The sequence below is a fragment of the Hypomesus nipponensis genome, chromosome 17, assembly GCF_054491055.1.
Source record: "Hypomesus nipponensis isolate SF chromosome 17, ASM5449105v1, whole genome shotgun sequence".
In the NCBI taxonomy this organism is placed as follows: Eukaryota; Metazoa; Chordata; class Actinopteri; order Osmeriformes; family Osmeridae; genus Hypomesus; species Hypomesus nipponensis.
Genome location: NC_140377.1, coordinates 1092501 through 1113272, shown reverse-complemented (window position 1 = coordinate 1113272; position 20772 = coordinate 1092501). Strand labels below are relative to the sequence as shown.

The 20772-nt window shown below is 51.7% G+C and overlaps 3 protein-coding genes across 3 annotated transcripts in view; 2 read left to right on the top strand and 1 right to left on the bottom strand.

Annotated features, from left to right (window-relative positions):
- The first annotated feature begins 33 nt into the window (after positions 1–33).
- On the top strand, positions 34–5335 carry LOC146252851 (dnaJ homolog subfamily A member 3, mitochondrial-like). Its single transcript, XM_084676582.1, has 11 exons — positions 34–275; positions 723–865; positions 1109–1192; positions 2049–2264; positions 2456–2608; positions 2817–2964; positions 3245–3309; positions 3448–3576; positions 3656–3771; positions 4182–4279; positions 4578–5335. Exons 1-11 carry the CDS (start codon positions 68–70, stop codon positions 4598–4600), a joined length of 1383 nt encoding a protein of 460 aa, XP_084532708.1. The 5' UTR covers positions 34–67; the 3' UTR covers positions 4601–5335.
- A 230-nt stretch (positions 5336–5565) lies between these two features.
- prpsap2 (phosphoribosyl pyrophosphate synthetase-associated protein 2) lies at positions 5566–10417 on the bottom strand. The gene is made up of 11 exons (XM_084676583.1): positions 10289–10417; positions 9640–9800; positions 9270–9322; positions 8760–8826; positions 8141–8313; positions 7884–7999; positions 7602–7657; positions 7353–7501; positions 7126–7196; positions 6876–7022; positions 5566–6470 (listed from the first exon to the last, which is right to left on the bottom strand). The coding sequence occupies exons 2-11, from the start codon at positions 9720–9722 to the stop codon at positions 6312–6314; spliced, it is 1074 nt and encodes a 357-aa protein (XP_084532709.1). The 5' UTR covers positions 9723–9800; positions 10289–10417; the 3' UTR covers positions 5566–6311.
- Positions 10418–10907: 490 nt separating this feature from the next.
- Positions 10908–20772, top strand: part of caskin1 (CASK interacting protein 1) — a 45109-nt gene continuing 35244 nt past the window's right edge. Inside the window, 1 exon segment of the mRNA XM_084676584.1 lies at positions 10908–12355. Coding sequence (XP_084532710.1) covers positions 12262–12355 — 94 coding nt within the window. The 5' untranslated portion in view covers positions 10908–12261.

Below are 20772 nucleotides of genomic sequence, written 5' to 3'. Positions count from 1 at the left end.
ACGCAGCCCAACATTCAGAGCGCCGGTCTGGACATGCGCAGTCGAGCGTCGGCCTGTCAGTGGAGTAATGATGGCGTCCTCAGTGGCTCGTTGTTCCACACGCTGGATGACAGTCGCCGTGTCCGCTGGACACAGGCGTGCAGGCTGTGCCTTCGCCTCCACTCTCCATGGGGGTGTCCGTAGACTTTCCGCTACCGGAGCTCCGAAAATCTGGCCGGCAGGCAGATCATCACGTGGAGGGATGGGAAACGTCATGACATTGAGCGGACTGCCAGGTGAGCGGGCCTAGCTTCAGACAGCTAGCTAAACTAGCTAGCTCGTTGCTTACATTGAGCCAGCGTTTTGCCTAGTTGTAGCGTTGCAAGTGGCTGACTGATACCATGTCGTTGACATTGGTATGAAGGGGTGCGCTGTTCCATATACCACTATACAGTGATAACCTGATGAAAGTGATGTAATCAACTGCAGCCTGTAGTTTATTTCGCTAACTAAAGTAGCAGTACTCTAGCTTTGTTGTGCAGTGGAGTTTGCCAACCTAGGACCAGGTGCTGTACCATGTAACATAGGCACTAGTTGTTTATTTTTGTTCTTCGACAGCAAACTCATACAAACTGTCATCAATAACAAACGGTTTTAACTAGACATAGCTATCTAAAATGCCCGCATGTTTGTTAGGACTGTAGGACGCTACTTAGTGTCCCCGTGTTCTGTTGATGTTTCAGGTTCGAGTATCAGGTCCCCTCATGTCATATGCACGCTGTCCTTCCACACAAGCGCCCCTGCTGCCAACAAGCAGGACTTCTACCAGATTCTGGGTGTTCCACGCGCAGCCACCCAGAAGGAGATTAAGAAAGCATACTACCAGGTGTGTAGAACCTTTGTCAAACTTTGTCATCTGTTAGCCCTAGGACTACACCTGGATCCGTCCTGGTTACATTTGTCGTAATTCATTCACTTTCACCCAAAGCGCCGTAACATTAGCTCTAAAAAACTGAGTACAATTTAAAAAATTGAAGTGCATAGTTCTACGGTATATTGGGGGTATGGATCTGGTATGGATCCTCTGCTGTTATCGGTTGATGTAAGAGTGTCTGCTGTGCTCCTTCAGATGGCCAAGAAGTACCACCCAGACACCAACAAGGACGACCCTCAGGCTAAGGAGAAGTTCGCCCAGCTAGCTGAGGCTTACGAGGTTGGTCTCTCTCTACACCCTCCTCTGGTCGGTCTCTCTCTTCACCCTCCTCTGGTCGGTCTCTCTCTTCACCCTCCTCTGGTCGGTCTCTCTTCACCCTCCTCTGGTCAGTCTCTCTTCACCCTCCTCTGGTCGGTCTCTCTCTTCACCCTCCTCTAGTCGGTCTCTCTCTACACCCTCCTCTGGTCGGTCTCTCTCTACACCCTCCTCTGGTCGGTCTCTCTCTTCACCCTCCTCTGGTCGGTCTCTCTCTTCACCCTCCTCTGGTCGGTCTCTCTTCACCCTCCTCTGGTCGGTCTCTCTCTACACCCTCCTCTGGTCGGTCTCTCTTCACCCTCCTCTGGTCGGTCTCTCTTCACCCTCCTCTGGTCGGTCTCTCTCTACACCCTCCTCTGGTTGGTCTCTCTCTACACCCTCCTCTGGTCGGTCTCTCTCTACACCCTCCTCTGGTTGGTCTCTCTCTACACCCTCCTCTGGTCGGTCTCTCTCTTCACCCTCCTCTGGTCGGTCTCTCTCTTCACCCTCCTCTGGTCGGTCTCTCTCTTCACCCTCCTCTGGTCGGTCTCTCTCTTCACCCTCCTCTGGTCGGTCTCTCTTCACCCTCCTCTGGTCAGTCTCTCTTCACCCTCCTCTGGTCAGTCTCTCTTCACCCTCCTCTGGTCGGTCTCTCTCTTCACCCTCCTCTGGTCGGTCTCTCTTCACCCTCCTCTGGTCAGTCTCTCTCTTCACCCTCCTCTGGTCGGTCTCTCTCTTCACCCTCCTCTGGTCGGTCTCTCTCTACACCCTCCTCTGGTGCGGCAGCACTGTCAGGTGCTATGTGTGTTGGTTTACTTTGTTTTTATGTCCTGGTGGTCAGGTGCTAAGTGACGAGTCGAAGAGGAAACAGTACGACACTTACGGGACAGCAGGCTTCGACGCGGGGGCGGGGCGGCAAGGGGCGGGGCAGCAGCAGTACTGGAGCGGCCAAGCCACCCACGTGGACCCGGAGGAACTGTTCCGCAAGATCTTTGGGGAATTCTCCGGAGCCCGTGGCTTTGGAGACTTTAACGCTGTGTTCGACCAGCCTCAAGAGGTCAGCAGGGATGCGGGGAGAAAATGGAGGGAAAACCCTAAACGAGAACATTGAAGTATTTGTGAACCTTGGTCCATCTATTGATACAATAGATTTATGTGAAAAGTGAGTGGAATGATGTATCGTAGACGTAAGACATGTTGTCCCAGGTCTGTTGTTGTCTTACGCTGTGTGTCCTGCTGTGTCCTCAGTACATCATGGAGCTCACCTTCACCCAGGCTGCCAAGGGCGTCAACAAGGAGATCACCGTCAACATGGACGCCAGCTGCCAGCGCTGCAACGGCAAAGGCCACGAACCTGGTACCAAGGTCCAGCACTGCCACCACTGCAACGGCTCCGGCATGGTGAGTCCATCCTGGCTCCCTTTAAACGCTCACCCACTTCATATCTTTATTCATTTATGCAAAGTGAGTAATAATAGACTGCATCACTGAGTCTCTCCAGACTCTCTTGGCCTGTGTTGTGTGTGTGTGATGTCACGTCCTGGAGTGTGTGTGTGATGTCACGTCCTGGAGTGTGTGCTTAACGGTGCTCTCCGCTGTGGCGCTGCAGGAGACGGTGAACACGGGGCCGTTCGTGATGCGCTCCACCTGCCGGCGCTGCGGGGGGAAGGGCTCCGTCATATCCACCCCCTGCGGAGGCTGCCGGGGCACGGGGCAGACCAAGCAGAGGAGGACCGTCATGGTGCCTGTGCCTGCTGGTGAGACACACACACAAACACACAAACACACACACATACATCTGTGTGAGTCTGATGTCATACCCCTGGTGTGTGTGTGTCTGTGTGTCTGTGTGTCTGTGTGTCTGTGTCTGTCTGTGTGTGTGTGTGTGTGTGTGTGTGTGTGTGTGTGTGTGTGTGTGTGTGTGTGTGTGTGTGTGTGTGTGTGTGTGTGTGTGTGTGTGTGTGTGTGTGTGTGTGTGTGTGTGTGTGTGTGTGTGTGTGTGTGTGTGTGTGTGTGTGTGTGTGTGTGTGTGTGTAGGGGTTGAGGAGGGCCAGACAGTCAGGATGCCAGTGGGAAACAAGGAAATCTTCATCACGTTCAGGGTGGGTCTGATGCCAGCATGCACACCCTCAATACTCCCGCCCCCCTGTACCTTGTCTTGTGAAAACAGCTAAATAAATACATTCCGTTGCCGTGAGGATAGGGGTTGTTTGATATATATTCCCCTGTGCGTCCTGCAGGTCCAGAGGAGCCCAGTGTTCCGGAGGGACGGGGCGGACGTCCACTCTGACGTTTTCATCTCTGTGGCCCAGGCCATCCTGGGGGGCACGGCCCGTGCTCAGGGCCTGTACGAGGCTCTCAACCTCACTGTAAGACACACACACACAAGCACACACAAAGGATGATGTCAGTATCACAGCAGCTCACTGACTGGCTGGTTGTCTCCAGATCCCAGCTGGGGTCCAGACTGACCACAGGATCCACCTCACAGGGAAGGGGATCGCCCGAGTCAGCGGCTACGGCTTTGGAGATCACTATGTCCACGTCAAGATCCGAGTCCCAAAGTAAGACCCCAAGCTGTCACATGACACATCACATGACACATCACATCCCTCCTTCCTGTTCTCTTCCTGGCTCTATGCTGGCTTCCTCTATGTTGGAAGGAATATATTATTCCTATAGTTTGTGCTGTCCTTCTGACTCCTGTGTGCTGTCCTTCTGACTCCTGTGTGCTGTCCTTCTGTCTCCTGTGTGCTGTCCTTCTGACTCCTGTGTGCTGTCCTTCTGACTCCTGTGTGCTGTCCTTCTGTCTCCTGTGTGCTGTCCTTCTGTCTCCTGTGTGCTGTCCTTCTGACTCCTGTGTGCTGTCCTTCTGACTCCTGTGTGCTGTCCTTCTGACTCCTGTGTGCTGTCCTTCTGTCTCCTGTGTGCTGTCCTTCTGACTCCTGTGTGCTGTCCTTCTGTCTCTGTGCAGACTGCTGACAGACAGACAGAGAGCTCTGCTCATGAGCTACGCTGAGGACGAGACCGACGTGGAGGGGACCGTCAACGGTGTCACCAACACCACTGCAGGTACACACACAACAGGAAGGGCTCATGCACATCATTAAGCACGTTGAGTCTCCAGCCCTGGTCCCAGAGAGCTGCCCCTGGATGGCTCCCTCTAGTGTCAGCCTGAAGGACAGAGCCTCAGCAGCCTGTCTGGGGGGCAAGCCTGGCCCAGAGCGCCTGACTCACGCAGGGCCTGTGTGTGTCCAGGTGGGGGCAGCAGAGGGAGGCAGGAGGCCGGGCAGGAGGAAAACACCGGGGGCGGTCGGTTAAACCGCTCACAGACACGTTTTCATGCTGCTTGGGTTCTTCTCTCCACCAGGTAAAAGATCCACAGGGAGCTAGGAGGTTCTGCCAGGGGGCTGGGGAGCGTCGGAGGGGGCCAGATGTGTGGACGTGGCAGCAGGCAGCGGTGGAGGGGGGGCTGAGCAGCGGAGACGTGTTGGACGAGGACTGGACTGAGCGTGCCCTGAACAGTGACTCGCCGTTATCCTCCTGCCTCAAAGAGAAAACATCCAAAACAGGAAGTGATGCAACACATTTCTGACCCTCACGCCTGTGATTGGCCAAAACACCGGATGTGATCAGAAAAGGTGTTTGCATCCTTCCTTCATTTCGGCAAAAACAAGATTATTTCGGTATCCCAGACCACGGAAAGAAAATAAGTAATTTCCCCAGAGGCACTCTGATGTTTTTGTCTGGTCATTATACGTTTTGGACGATTTCTGTGTTTTATAGAAACCATGGAAACCACAATCTTGTATGTGCCACTCTGTATTCACTTGATCACCAGAGTGAAACTGTGATGAGTCAAGTTGTTTGGATGATGGCATGAGCTGTCACTAAGGAGGGTTGAAACAAGTTCAGATGCCCTGAACAAACAGGAAGTAGACAGCAGGACATTTCCTGCTCTCCAGACGACTCCTAGCAGAGAACACGCCGACACTTTAACCCTGTTTTTCCTTGTTCATCATACATGTACATAGATAGCTGTTCATAATGGAATTGTGGAAACCAACGTGTCAGAAACTAGAGATATAATAGACATCTATAAATAATAAAACGCCTGTCTGATTGAAATGTGTGATTCAGTTTGAACAAAGTCCAATGTGTGAGAAATCATTGTTACATTTGGGGTAAGATGTATAACTCAACATAATCCAAAGAATGCTGTTTATTTTGTTGAAAAAGTAACAGGAATAAACTCATGAAGCTAGGAGGTGATTATGCTGGTTCTTGGTCGGGCTAGAAGATTCTTGTAGATGTGGTGGTTAGGTGGTAACGGTATTTAAAACAGGACACAATTCAAATAAGTTATCTTCATTTATTCATCTCAATTGGTGATATAGAAGTATATAAATACAAAAACATTTCATGTGAGTACCAATAACAAAGACCTGCTTCAGTCTTGATTCCCAGCTATAACTTAGTCCAGTCCCGGAACCCTGTATGTCTAACATCGCTATGGCAACAAACTGGTTGGCCAACTATTGTCAAAACGGTTTAAATATCAGTATCCCTGTTTAGTCATTGGAGACCCAGAGCAGAGCTCAGACTTTACCCTCATACTCTGGACACTAGCACACATCAGCACACTTCCAGATCCTGGTTAGAGAGCAATGAAACATTTAAAAACAAGCACAAGTTTGAGTGTAGTGTGTGTGTGTGAGAGAGGAAGCGGTGAAGGCATTGGCACCGTGGGGGTGCTTGGCATCAGAGATCCATTTATTTTAAATAAGATATTTTTTTCTTCTACATGCAGACCTTGATGTTGGACACCCTTCCTGAAGACAACCTTGACGTCCCCTCCCCTCTCCTCCCCTCCCCTCTCCAGGGAGACTCCCAGTAAAACAGGAGCTCCATCGTCTTAACAGCAGTCCAGGTAAAGATGACCAATTCAAACTAAGTGAAGAGAAAGTGACAAACTCTGCTTTTGATCTTCAGGAGCTTCTGTTTCTAACCCCAGGAAGAAGGGGAAACATTGTTCATCATGAGGAAGGATGTGTGTGTGGGCCTGTGTGTGTGTGTGTGTGTGTGTGTGTGAGCCTGTGTGCGTTCAGTCGTCCAACCCTATGTTCCTGAACAGGTAGGACATGGACTCCCCGTTGTGGATGCGTCTGATGGCCTCTGCCAGGATCATGCTGATGTCCACAGTCTTGATCTTAGGACACTGCAGCTTCTGCAACTCATGAGGAATGGTGTTGGTGACCACCACCTGGACAGAACACATGTTATACATGTTATACAGCCGTCAGCACCACCTGGACAGAACACATGTTATACATGTTATACAGCCGTCAGCACCACCTGGACAGAACACATGTTATACAGCCGTCAGCACCACCTGGACAGAACACATGTTATACAGCCGTCAGCACCACCTGGACAGAACACATGTTATACATGTTATACAGCCGTCAGCACCACCTGGACAGAACACATGTTATACATGTTATACAGCCGTCAGCACCACCTGGACAGAACACATGTTATACAGCCGTCAGCACCACCTGGACAGAACACATGTTATGCAGCCGTCAGCACCACCTGGACACAAGACATGTTATGCAGTCCCACGGACTGTGGCGTAAGTAGAACACACAGACAGACAGACACACACCTCATCGATGGCGGACTCCTCTATGAGCCTGGGTGCGTCCGAGGACAGGATGCCGTGCGTTGCCATGACAAAGATCTTGTACGCCCCGCGCTCCTTCAGAGTCTCGGCCGCCGCCACAAAACTGTCCACATCGTCGATGATGTCATCCTAGGGGGCGGGGTCAGATGGACGGGAGCTGTCAATCATTAGGAACTCCACAGACGCAACAACACTAAGTCAGTGTCCCGCCCCCAGAACGAGTGACGCTCACCACGATGATGGCGATGCGGCCTCCTACATCTCCCACCACGGTGATGGGGGGCTTCTCTTTAGGGATCAGCACTGTCCACACACACACACACACACACACAGGGAGAGGTGTGTGAGCTGGAGTTTAGGACAGACATGGGGTTGTGCTCCAGACAGATGGAATTTTGAGGTTGTGTACAGTTCTAGAGAGAAAGGTGTGTTGTACAGCTGTGAGTGTGTGTGTGTTACGTGGTATCTCCAGGCTGGGGTGGATGGCTCCCGTGGTCCTGACCATGGGGGGGGAGTGGCGTCCGTCCACTAGGTCTGACTCTGCGTCCTGGGCCTCGCCGTGGATCACCGCTATACCCAGACGCAAGCGCTCAGCGAAGGACTGGGCCCTGCGCGCACACACACACACACACACACACACACACACAGTAAGGCCACACTAACACTCTCCAACACACTGGTAGGTGAAGGGGTGCAGAGAGACACTACCTTTTGGCAGAGGCAGGAGATTTGGCCACAATCACAGCATTTCTATAGTCTGGGATCTGTAGATGCATACAGAATACAGGAATCATGTTTACCTTCTGCAACATGTACAACATGCTGAGGTGTGTGTGTGTGTGTACCTCCTGGATGTAGTGTAGAAGGAAGGGGGAGGCCCGCAGGTTGGGTTAGGGTTAGGGTGAGGTGTGTGTGTACCTCCTCCTGGATGTAGTGTAGAAGGAAGGGGGAAGCCCGCAGGTTGGGTTAGGGTGAGGTGTGTGTGTGTACCTCCTCCTGGATGTAGTGTAGAAGGAAGGGGGAGGCCCGCAGGTTGTCCACTGGGATGTTGAAGAAGCCCTGAATCTCCTTCTGATGAAGATCCATGGTGATGAGATGAGTCAGACCTACACACACACACACACACACACGCACAGAGAGACAGCTCTGTTACTCCAAAAACTAGGCAGGAAAAGTTACCTGTGTGCGCGTGTACATGAGTCAGTTTGTGTAGCACAAGTGTGTGTGTGTGTGTGTGTTCCCCTCACCTGCTTTGCACATCATGGAGGCCAGCAGCTTGGACACGATGGAGCCTCTCTTCCTCATCTTGCACTGCTTGCTGTAGGGGAAGTAGGGCAGAACCCCTATGATGCTCCGGGCACACGACGTCCGACATGCGTACACCATGATCAGCATCTCCATGATGGTGGTGTTCACATCCCTGCACAGAGGGGAGAGAGGGAGGGAGGGGGAGAGAGAGAGGGGGGGGAGAGAGAGAGGGGGGGGAGAGGGGGGAGGGGATGAGGGGAGAGAGAGAGGGGAGGAGGAGAGGAAGATAGAGAGGGAGAGGAATAGAGGAGAAGAAGAGAGAGAGGGGGAAGGGATGAGGGGAGGAAGAGAGAGAGAGGGGGAGGGAAGAGAGGGAGAGAGAGGAAGAGAGAGAGAGGGAGGGAGAGGGGGAGGGAGAGGAGGAGAGAGGGAGAGAGAGGGGGAGGGAGAGGAGGAGAGAGGGATAGGAGAGAGAGGGGAGGGAGAGGGGGGAGGGAGGGAGGGAGAGAGGGAAATGGGAGGAGAAGAGGGAGGGGCTCTTTCATTCTCCAGATGTGAGAGTTGTGGCAGCCAGCAGTGTAAGGGCCTTGGTGTGTTTGTGGGTGTGTGTTTACATACTTGGATACAGTCTGGATGATGAAAACATCTTTTCCTCTCACTGACTCTTGGATCTGCACACGTGTCTCTATGGTAACAGGGGGATGTGAAGTAGGCTTCAGTTTTCTTAACACACACACACACACACACACACACACACGCACACACACACACACACACTGCCACATACAGGTCTCATTAGAGACCTCATGCTCTACTCTGCTATTTCTCACATAGACTCTCTCTCTCACACACACACACACACACACACATTCACTTTGGCCCTATCACACACACACTTACACACTACAGGCACTGTACAACAAGTCATGCCAAGAATGTTCTTCCCACGCAACATTGATTATAAAACAAAATGCAAGAGAGAGAGAGAGAGCATGGGTAAAGCCGGTATGCTTAGCTCCTGGGTGCAGTTGTACTGTACAACACACACACCACTACACACACACACTTGTACACACACCACCAGTAGTTTAACAAGCTGCTGGGGTATATGAGGGGTCAGTACTGCACCTCTGTTAGCTTCCTGGTACACCTGCACCTTCCCAAGTTCCACCCCCAACCGCCTGCGAGGGAGACACAAACAGGGAGTGTGTGAAGGGAGACAAACAGTTCAGGAACACCCTGTTGCTGTAGGAGACCGTGTTGACCTTTTCATGGCCAAGAAGAGCCGATGAATCCTATCCTGAGAGAGAATCCATAGCTGAACTATGACCCTAAACTGCAACACACTATAGATATAATTCCTGCAGGTAGACCAGACGTCAAGTCTGACTGTTGGGTGTGAATGAATGTCTGGCAATAGGCGTACTGTATACATGTTGACACTAAACCTCGAATATGTCCGTGTGTTTTCTGCTTGTCCATCCGTGCATGTACTCACTCGGAGATCCTTCTGCTTAACTCTCGGCTGGAGGGATGAGAGTTAGCGCTGAAGATGACTAGTCCTCCTTTGGTGTGGTTCATGGTTGGGAGTGTCCGTCCGCTTCGCTCCACACACTCTGGCAGTGGATCCCTGGGCACCCACACCGCGCTGAGCCCTTCCTGCGCCGACGAGCGACAAACACGCCGGTGAGAAACATGGCCAGGCCTAGCTTGTTCAGATGAGGGCGTGTGAAAACACAGTCACGTGGCCAGCTAGCTAGCTTAGAAGCGACACCTTATAACGGGCCTGACAAATATAGTCAGCGGAATGCCAGATGGCTGTTTGTTTCAGGAAAGTCACGAGATCATAGCACGATGATGTTGTTGGCTAGCTTTTTTTTTTTTTACAACGACCAGTAAAACCTAAACATACGTCCTACAACAAAAGACAAATAGGCCTACTGTTTAGGCCCCTTCAGCTTTTTAAATAAATGAAACCCGTAATAGAAAGCGCGAGTCTAAGCATTTGCGCCTGCTCCATTGATTTCAAGATCGTTTATGCTTCAAACATTAGGCTACATCTTCATTTGCGTAGCGAATCTCAACTTGCACCACGTTTCAACAACAAAAGTAGAAACTTAGATACTAACGGATATTATGTTACTTACCAGTTTGCGTGTTTAGTCAAGACGTTGTTTATTTAGTTGGTGGTTTCTGCAGCCTTCCTCAACCTGTTCAATCCCAGCAAGCCCTCTCAACTATGATTGACGTTCTAAATGTCCAATCAAAGACCAGCGCATCGACTGGAAGATTTCCTTGTTGACGATGTGACGTCATCTGGACGAGGCGAATTTTTATTTCTGCGTCAAATGTGACCTTTTTGAGTTTTGGGACAAATTTGCCACACGTAAATATTTCCAAAAAATATAGTGATAGGATATTGAATCAATAAAAATCCAGCATTTAATTTATACTCGAACCATTTTAGAAAGCTCGGCCGAATATCAGAACATGCTTTCGCTCAATCACTAGATGTCACTGTTTCTTTACCTCGTACTAGAATTTTCTTCTAGTCCCTATGGCTAGTCCATTTCGAGAGTGGTTTTATAGTGGTCTCCCTCCCCACAACATTGTCGGCTATATATGTGTTTATGTGTGCTTTAAATAACCATTTCCCCCACATCTGTAGCCTAAATTCACTAGTTAAAGAGTAGACAGTCTGATAAAGACTACACGCAAAGTCACATGCGTCGATGAAGCTATTTTATTTTCAAACTGCGATGTGAATACACTTATTAGATACGATATCTATCGTTCCTCCTCAATACCTTTACAGCCCATGGCATCCACATTTCCACTTCACAGCAGCACTAATAGCCCGATCTAGTCCATCACACACACACACGCATACACACACAACCACACGCACACGCACACAAGAGAGTGGAGAAGAGGATATAGTGATGGTTTAGGCAGCACACACACAGACACATGTTGACCCTGAACGATGCTTTCTGCACAGTATGATAAGATGGCAACATAAGAAGGGCAGTGCTAAGTGCATCACAAATTGAATATTACCTATATGCGTGTAATAGTGTGATTGTGAGTCAGTGTGCGTTAGGAGTAGGCCTAGCTGTTTGCCTGTGTAGGTATGTGTGTGTGTTGTAAAACACATTTGAACCCAGTCCAGTGAGCAGTAAATTAAACTGTTTCATTTCCGTTTTGAGATGATAGCATCAGAGCGTTTATATCTAACATTGTGGTGACAAGTATAATATCGCTTACACGCACATAGCCTACACCCGCGCGCACACAAACACACACACGAGATGAGAGAGGGGGCGGGGAGGTCTTCAGCTGCCCGCCCCCTGGATGCAGCAGGAGCCATTTAGCAGCACGAGCTCGCCCAGCTGTAAGGGGCGCGTGAGCGCGTGCACGTGCACCCCCTCCGCGGAGAGCCATTACCGAACAGAGAGCCTGAGCGCTGAACCGGGCGAGCGCACGCAGAGATGGCAATGCAGGATTCTGTTTACGACGAGTAGCACGAGAGCGAAGCCTAGGGAACAGAGAGCCAGCGCGCACCCGATTCTTAACCCACAAATATTTACGCGCGTTCCATTACCCTGTATTGCTAATGCTATATATTAATGTGAGTAATTCCCACAGTTAAATAATTTCAACGAGCTGTCTTTTTAATTTTTTATGTAGTTTCAGTTTCACAGTCAGATACGACCCCGTGCTCTCGGTGTCTTCCATCAGTTAATCGCTGTTTTTGAGCTGAGGCACATCAAGCTGCTGCGTGGCTCCCGGCCAGATGAGGAGCGCGAGGAAACCCTGGAAACGGAACAGTCCAGCAGACACGCGACGCCAAGGACCAGCAGCCTAGAAAATCTGTCCGTTCTGATTACGGGATTTTGGAACCACCAAATAGCGCCTATCCTCATCCCTCCCTCTTGTCCGCGCTCGAGCATCCCTCCCCCGCCTGTCTCTTCGTTGGTCCTTCTCTCTCCATATGCCAGTGCTGTAGGGAGGAACCTAGGAGCGCTGGCCGGGTTAAACACGTCCACCCCGCGGTTGCGGCTGGGTTGAAGCTTCGCTGGAGCGGAGGATGCTGTGGATATAAACCGGGACCGGGAAGATGGGGAAGGACCAGGAACTGCTCCAGGCGGTGAAGACCGAGGACCTGCTCACCGTCCAGAAGCTGCTGCAGAGGCCTCGGCCAGGGAAAGCAAGTAGGGACATTATTACAATAGGGATTACGCCCCTACGTCTTTAACTGGAATTCACACATTTTTGATCAGATCAGATTTTACCGGGTTAATGATTTTCCTGGCTGTGTCAGAAGGAGCGGGCGTGCACAGGGGAAATTGTGAGTGTGTGTGCGTGTGTGTGTGTGTGCGTGTGTGTGTGCGTGTGTGTGGAGGTGTGCGGGGGGTGCGCCGAGGTGTATCAGGGTGCCTCAGTGGTTTGATAGCGGAATGATGTCCCACCGGGGGGAAGCTAAACCCCCAGCCCCAGCGCACTGCAGCAGAGGCGGGGAAAGCGCGGCGGAGAGGAGGGGTCTGCGGGCTGGGGCTGGATGTGTTAGTGTGTGATTGAGACAAGCGGTGTGTTAATGACAATAATGAGCTTCTGGGTTGTCCAAGGTTCATCGTCTGCTGCGGGCGGTCAATCATCCTATTATCACCCCCACGTTTTTTCAATACTCTGCTCAGTCTTAATTGGAATGAGGCAAGGTTTTCGAGGTGCTGCCAGTTGAGTGTGTGTATGTGTGCAAGAGAGAGAATCAGAGACATCTTGTTACCTATGGCCGCCATGTCAATCACAGTGCTGTTACCTGAGAGGTTAAAACAGAATGTTCTATTCTATTCCAAAATGCGTAACACCTCAGTATCTCAATGCTCAGGCTCCAGCGCTTGCAGGTGACAGATCTAATCCCACGTCTCGTGCTTCGGTGATATGTGGGAGGCTATTGGGATATAATTGCGCAACGGCAGCTTGTGAGGTGATGATCACCTCACACACTCAGATGCCTGTAGCCAGCTGTAGCTATGCCTATTCTGGAGCAATCTAGTCCCTTTTTCGGGGAGGCGGGGGGAGGGCACCAATGACACATATAATCTCAGCTCAATTAGCCCCTCCGCTAGTTTCAGGTTGTGTGTGTCTGCTAAGTGGCGTGCGTGTGGAAGGGGCTTTGTTTGTGTGGCAGAATATGGTGTGCACTGTGTGTGTGTGTGTGTGTGTGAGAGGCCTGAAATGGATCTCAGGCATACGGCAACCCAGGGACCCTGGGGAATAACATCCATCCTTACTGCAAGGTTCCAGTATGTTCCCTGGATGTTGTTGTGTTCTGGGTCGTCTCCCTGGGTCGTCTCCCTGGGTCGTCTCCCTGGGTCGTCTCCCTGGGTCTCCCTGGTCGTCTCCCTGGGTCGTCTCCCTGGGTCGTCTCCCTGGGTCTCCCTGGGTTGTCTCCCTGGGTCGTCTCCCTGGGTCGTCTCCCTGGGTCGTCTCCCTGGGTCGTCTCCCTGGGTCTCCATGGGTCGTATCCCTGGGTCGTCTCCCTGTAATTTCTGCCCTGCTAATCACAGAGCAGATGACCGGTTCCTCTCCCCGCCCCAGGGGGCTGGCGGGGGCATCACACCCCTGTGATGACATCACACCCCTGTGATGACATCACACCCTTGTGATGACATCACAGCCCTGCTGTCTTCTGCTCATGGGCCTGTCGGCAAACACAACGGAAGAGGAGGAGGAAGGATGTGTGTGTGTGAGTGTGTCAGGTTAAGACTCCACACTGCTGCTAGCCACATGACTCCTACACTCCCAAGACACACAGTCTGCACTCACCTGCAGCACAGTTGCGGACTGATGCAAACACACACGTACGTACGCACACACACACATGGACACAGACGCACACAGGCACACCTACTCCCCAACGCGTACAGAAGGCCCCATGTGGAGATCCACACACATCTGGCACCATCTGGACATCCTCTTCACCAAGCTGCTGTCAGTCACTCCTCATCGCTAGTGCAGACTGTGTGTGTGTGTGTCTGTATGGCCTGAGTTGTTGTTGGGTGAGTAGAGGGGGAAGGAGAGATGGAGAAGAGGAGAAGGGGAGGGAGTGAGGAGGGGGGAGGGAGTGAGGAGAGGGGGAGGGAGTGAGTAGAGGGGGAGGGAGTGAGGAGAGAGTGAGGAGAGAGAGGTGAGTAGGGGTGGAGGGAGAGAGGGAGGAGAGTAGAGGGTGAGGGAGAGAGGGAGTGAGGAGAGGGGGAAAGGGGTGGAGAGGAGAGAGTGAGGTGAGAAGATTGGAGAGGGGGAGGAGAGGAGAGGGGGAGGGAGAGAGGTGAGGAGAGGGGGAGGGAGAGAGGTGAGGAGAGGGGGAGGGAGAGAGGGAGGAGAGGAGAGAGGGAGGGAGAGAGGGAGGAGAGGACAGAGGCAGGGAGGACAACTAGAGTTTCAATTTTTTCTGCTGAATCAGTTTGGCATGATTAGAGCTCACCCTTTCAGGCTGGAGTCTACACACACACACACACACACACACACGCACACACACGCACACACACTATTGAATCGTCTCTGTCACACACACTGGTCTCATCCTGTACAAACAGTCTCTGTCTGTCTCTCCTGTCAGTGTCTGTGGATGTAATAGGCTGGTGAAGGAGCAGAGCCCTGAGAGCGCATCCACACCACTGCACATTCACAAAGGAGCCTCACTCACAGCCTAGCTAGCTAGCGCCCGATGCTAATGATGCTAATGTCGCCTGGCATCTTAGGGAACCTCCTTGATTTGGATTCTTCATACACAACAGAGATTGAATAATGTTGGTTTGGGGAATGCCCCCCCAGCCCCCCTACCCCCCCAGCCCCCCAGCCACCCTGGCCCCCGAGCCCCCCTAACCCCACCCCCCTGCCCAGTCAGCCCTACGCAGCACTGCCCAGCCACACCCACAGTGTGTGCCAGTCTAACTGATTTGGGCCCAGATTCCTGTGTCCCGGCCAAACCATCATCAGTCAAGGCTCCCACCACTGACTGGGTCTGAGATTGAATTACAGAACAGATGGTAGATAGAGGGAGGGATGGAGGCAGAGGCAGAGATAGATGGAGGGAGGGAGGAAGATGGAGGGAGAGAGGGAGAGAGATGGACGGAGGGAAGGATAGAGAGAGAGAGAGAGAGACAGAGGGGGAGGGAGGGAGAGAGAGAGAGAGAGAGGGAGGGAGATGGAGGGAGTGGCAGAGAGAGATGGAGGGAGGAAGAGAGATGGAGAGAGGGAGATGGAGGGAGAGGCAGAGAGAGATTGAGGGAGGAAGAGAGATGGATGGATGGATGGATGGATGGAGGAATGGATGGATGGAGGGAGGGAGGGAGGGAGGGAGGGAGGGAGGGAGGGAGGGAGGGAGGGAGGGAGGGAGGGAGGGAGGGAGGGAGAAAAAGAGAGATGGAGGTAGAGAGGGGAAGTGAACATTTTGTTTGGAAGAAGAGAGTCTGAAGAGAAGGATGTGGATGCAGAGAAGGCCCAGAGGGGTGGATGATGTAAGAGAGGAGGAAGTGAGGAGATAGATGTATATTTGTTGAGCATCATATCCATATTATATATCCATATTGTATTCTGGGATGTGCCCTACTGCTTTGTTGGCTGAGCCTGCATGCACACACACACAGTTCTGCACTCAGCTGTCAGCGATACTATGAACAGGACTGTGTTGGGGTCAGACGAGGGGAAGGAAAGAAGAGAGGAGGGAGGAGGAGGGAGGAGGAGGAGGAGGAGGAGGAGGGGGAGGGGGAGGGGGAGGAGGAGGGAGGAGGAAGGAGGAGGAGGAGGGAGGAGGAGGGAGGAGGAGGAGGAGGGGGAGGGAGGAGGGAGGAGGAGGAAGAGGAGGAACTTTGGTCAGCCATATTGCTTCTCACCTGCTCACATGATGCTCTGAGAGGTTTCTAGTGTAGCTGGTGTGTAGCTGGTGTGTAGCTGGTGTGTAGCTGGTGTGTAGCTGGTGTGTAGTTGTGGTAAGTGTGACCCAGGGACCACCCAGAGAGACCACCCTGACCAGGAGTGGCAGTACCCCCAGCAGATCCCCCGTACCCTGTACCGTGCACTGACTGGTCCAGATCCCCTGTCTGTCGCCGTGTGTGTGTGTGTGTGTGTGTGTGCAAACTTGGTATTCAAATTCTTCATACTTGTTACTATCAGTCCAGAGGGGATGGAATACTGACAGGGAACAGAAGCTGTGTAAACACATACACACACACACACACACACACACACACACACACACACACACACACACACACACACACACAATGTAGACCCCCTCACACTGTAAGCATACACACAGTCCAGCTGAGCTGGCGCTAGCAGGGCTGCAGCATCAGAGAGAGAGATCACGAGAGATGGGAAGATAGAGAAAGCGAGAGAAAGATTGAGTGCAACTGCAGTTTAGAGAAGCTGTTATGTAACCCCCACAGTGAAACAGTGTGCATGTGTGTGTGTGTGCGTGTGTGCGTGTGTGTGTGTGTGTGTGTGTGTGGGAGCTGTGCGTGTGGCTGCAGAGTGGACTGTGTGCTCTGCTGTGGAACAAGCCCAGTATATCTACAGCTCCTTGTAGCTGGAGCGGAACATGTCATGTTCACAGAGTGTGTTAGTGGAGCCTCGGTCTGAGCATTCCACCGGACATGCTCATAAGATGACATGCTGTCATGCTATCAGGTCATGCTATCAACACGCTGTCCAGCTGAGGTTATGGACCAGGACCATGAAGGTTCTGGACACGGCTCTGATAGCACTGTTGGTACCAGCTTCTGGTGTGAACATGATTTCCTCATGTGTCTGTCTGCTGTCATTAGGAGTGTGTGTGTGTGTGCGCGTATTGTCATTAAGAGAGTGTGTGTGTGTCAACAACACTGTCACACTCAACGTTTTTCCTTTTTATTCCTGTGGTCACCGACAGCAACCCCATGTTCAAACATGTGACCCCCTCACACACACACAACCCTCTCTCTCTTTCTCATACACTACATTACTCACACTCACACGCTCTCTCTCGCTCTCTCACACACACACACACACACACACACACACACGCACGCACACACTCACATTCCCAACCCTGTCATAAGTGCTGATGCTTTCTTTCTCTCTCTCCTTCCCTCTCTCCTTCCTTCTCTCTCTCTCCATCTCTTTGATTAATCTCTCTATACTTATTCCAATCCCATCAAGTTTTGGAATTGATTCCTTCCCCTCCTCATTCATTTAATATTGCATAACTCAGTCTGTACTCCCCCTAACCCTCTCTCTCCCTCCTCCATCCACTCCTTCTCTCTCTCTCTCTCTCTCTCTCTCTCTCTCTCTCTCTCTCTCTCTCTCTCCCTCTTACTCTCTCTTTCCCTTTCATCCACACACATGCAGTAATGAATCAGTCTGGTCTGGGGGTGATTGCTCATGTTAACTTCTCTCAGCTTGAGCTACAGCGATGGAAGAAGCTTCTGTCTCTGGCAGAGCGAGACAGCCCGCTCCTCACCTCCACACGAGACGTAGCAGGACATCTGGTGTGTGTGTGTGTGTGCATGCGTGAAGATGAATGTGTGCGTTTGTCTTTAGTGTGTATGTGTGTGTGTACCGTATTTTTCGGAAATGAAACCGCGGCTTGTACCCCAATTTTACAGTTTTCTTCAGGTATGGCTATTTTGAAGTGGCGTATAGCCCACAGGGTTAGAACAAAAACCTGGCTTTGACCCAGGATCTCTACAGACCGTGCAGCTGATTTAAAGCTCAACACTGGAACGGGGGCTTATTGAAAGAGGAATGATTCACTGTGTCGTCTCAGATACACTGTCAGCGCTTTGAAATACAGTGACTTGCTAAAGTAGACAAATGGCTAGCAGAACATAACATTTCATTATAATTTTTGTAAATCAAGCAGGCTACCTAAACTTATACTATATATAAAATTATTTTGTAGACATAACAATGGATTTTGCCACTATCCACAACCAAAGTGTGCAGTAAGATCACCTATAGCCTACTTGTGCATTGCTTGTTATCATTATCCCCGTATCAAGTGAGGCATATGTTTCGGTGCGGATTAAAATCCGATTTACAAACAGAAAGCTCCTATTCTGGGGGGGGTGCGGGTGTTAGAAAATGCGGCAATGTAGGGCTGGCTGACTAGCTGCTCTTTAGAACAGCAGCAGGTTCTCTAAGTCAGTTGATTGTGAATGACTTGACCATGATTCCTCTGTTTTCTTGGTGTGTTTGTGTTGGCTGTCTGGGCCAATAGGAAAGAGTTTCTGGTATGTTTTAGCCAATCAGGGTTGTTATGCGTAGACGTGTTGTGGCTAATAGCTAGACTGTATGCAGCTGTTCCACACATGGAGAACATGTGGTTTGGCAGTGTGTGTGTGTGTGTGTGTGTGTGTGTGTTCTGAGCTGGGGCCAAACCCACCATGGCACAGCCTGGCTCTGAGAGTTCCATGAGGCCTCTGTTTTCCATCCCTCTCTCAAACCCCTCCCTCCCTCCCTCCCTCCCTCCCTCCCTCCCTCCCTCCCTCCCTCCCTCCCTCCCTCCCTCCATCCCTCCCTCCCTCCCTCCCTCCCTCCCTCCCTCCATCCCTCCCTCCCTCCATCCCTCCATCCATCCCTCCCTCTCCTCCCTCCCTCCCTCCCTCCCTCCCTCCCTCCCTCCCTCCCTCCCTCCCTCCCTCCCTCCCTCCCTCCCTCCCTCCCTCCCTCCCTCCCCCTTCCTCTCTCTCTCTCCTCCCTGTCTCAGACTGAAAGTTCTCTCCCTCTCAGAGCTGAACGGAAATTCCTCTTCCTGGATCCTTCACCGTGGTAACAAGCACGGAACGCCGGCCAGGAAAAATCTGGAACAGACAATTATTCGGACTCAACTCACCATAGCGGGTTCAGATCACAGACACTTACTTCTGCTTTATGCGTGTGTGTGTGTGTGTGTGTGTGTGTGTGTGGTTTAGCAGACAGGTTGTGGTCCAGGTGAACCATGTTGTGGTTGCTGAAGAGGTCTGTCAGTGACACAGCCAGACTGTGTGTAACAGGGTGACACAGGCAGACTGTGTGTAACAGGGATTATCATCTCCCCCAGGTTACAGATTACCAGTATCGCTCTACAACCCTGTGTTCTATTATTCATCATCCTCTCCTTCATCCTTCCCTCTCCTCCCCCATCCATGCTCTTATCCTCCTCCCCTACTGCAGGTAGCAGGGCAGTTCCAGGACAGAGGGAGGGGGGGGGGACACATGGGAGGAACCATCGTGGGAGCATCATGACAGTAGAGTGGGGTTGGAGGCATGAAGCAAGCTGACCCTGGTCCAGGTTAGCTGTAGTGAGGTTGGTCTGGTCCAGGTTAGCTGTGGTGAGGTTGGTCTGGTCCAGGTTAGCTGTGGTGAGGCTGTAGGCCCTGGTCCAGGTTAGCTGTGGTGAGGTTGGTCTGGTCCAGGTTAGCTGTGGTGAGGCTGTAGACCCTGATCCAGGTTAGCTGTAGTGAGGTTGGTCTGGTCCAGGTTAGCTGTGGTGAGGCTGTAGACCCTGGTCCAGGTTAACTGTGGTGAGGTTGGTCTGGTCCAGGTTAGCTGTGGTGAGGCTGTAGACCCTGGTCCAGGTTAACTATGGTGAGGTTGGTCTGGTCCAGGTTAGCTTTGGTGAGGCTGTAGACCCTGGTCCAGGTTAACTGTGGTGAGGTTGGTCTGGTCCAGGTTAGCTGTGGTGAGGCTGTAGACCCTGGTCCAGGTTAACTGTGGTGAGGTTGGTCTGGTCCAGGTTAGCTGTGGTGAGGCTGTAGGCCCTGGTCCAGGTTAGCTGTGGTGAGGTTGGTCTGGTCCAGGTTAGCTGTGGTGAGGCTGGTGGTTGTCCAGATGGACATGGTGGTGGTGTCAGGGCCAGGCCGAGCTGCCTGGATGAGGATCTATGATATCTTACAGACTGAAGCTCTCCACACAGGTACAATACTGCTATTGTTCTCTATGTAACTCTATCACACACACTCCCTGGTTACACTGTCTGCATACACACACATTCACTCTCTCACACACACACATTTAACACTCAGTCACAAGTGCACAGGCTCTTACACGCGCACACACACACACGCATGCACGCACACACACACACACACACACCACACACACACATCCAGCACACTACAGTAAGATTCTAATCCTCCAGAAATGTCCCCGCTCAGTATAGCACACCTCTGGAAACTGGGACAGCTCAGTTAAAACACACACACACACACATGATGGCCTTTCATATGGCCTAGAACAGCATCTCTCCCTCTCTCTCTCTCTCTCTCTCTCTCTCTCTCTCTCTCTCTCTCTCTCTCTCTCTCTCTCTCCTCTCTCTCTCTCTCTCTCTCTCTCTCTCTCTCTCTCTCTCTCTCTCTCTCTCTCTCCTTCTCCATGCTGACGCAGCAGGATATTAGTTTATTACACAGCCCACTAGACTACACACACAGTCTCACACACACACACACACACAGTCACACACACACACAGTCACACACACACTAACTCACAGGCACATCCTTCCACACCCTCCATGCCCCATCAGTTGACACACCCTTTCTCTCCATATCTCTTTCTCTCTGTTGAAAAGATGTGTGTATCTGGATTGGGGTTTGCACAGTGTGTG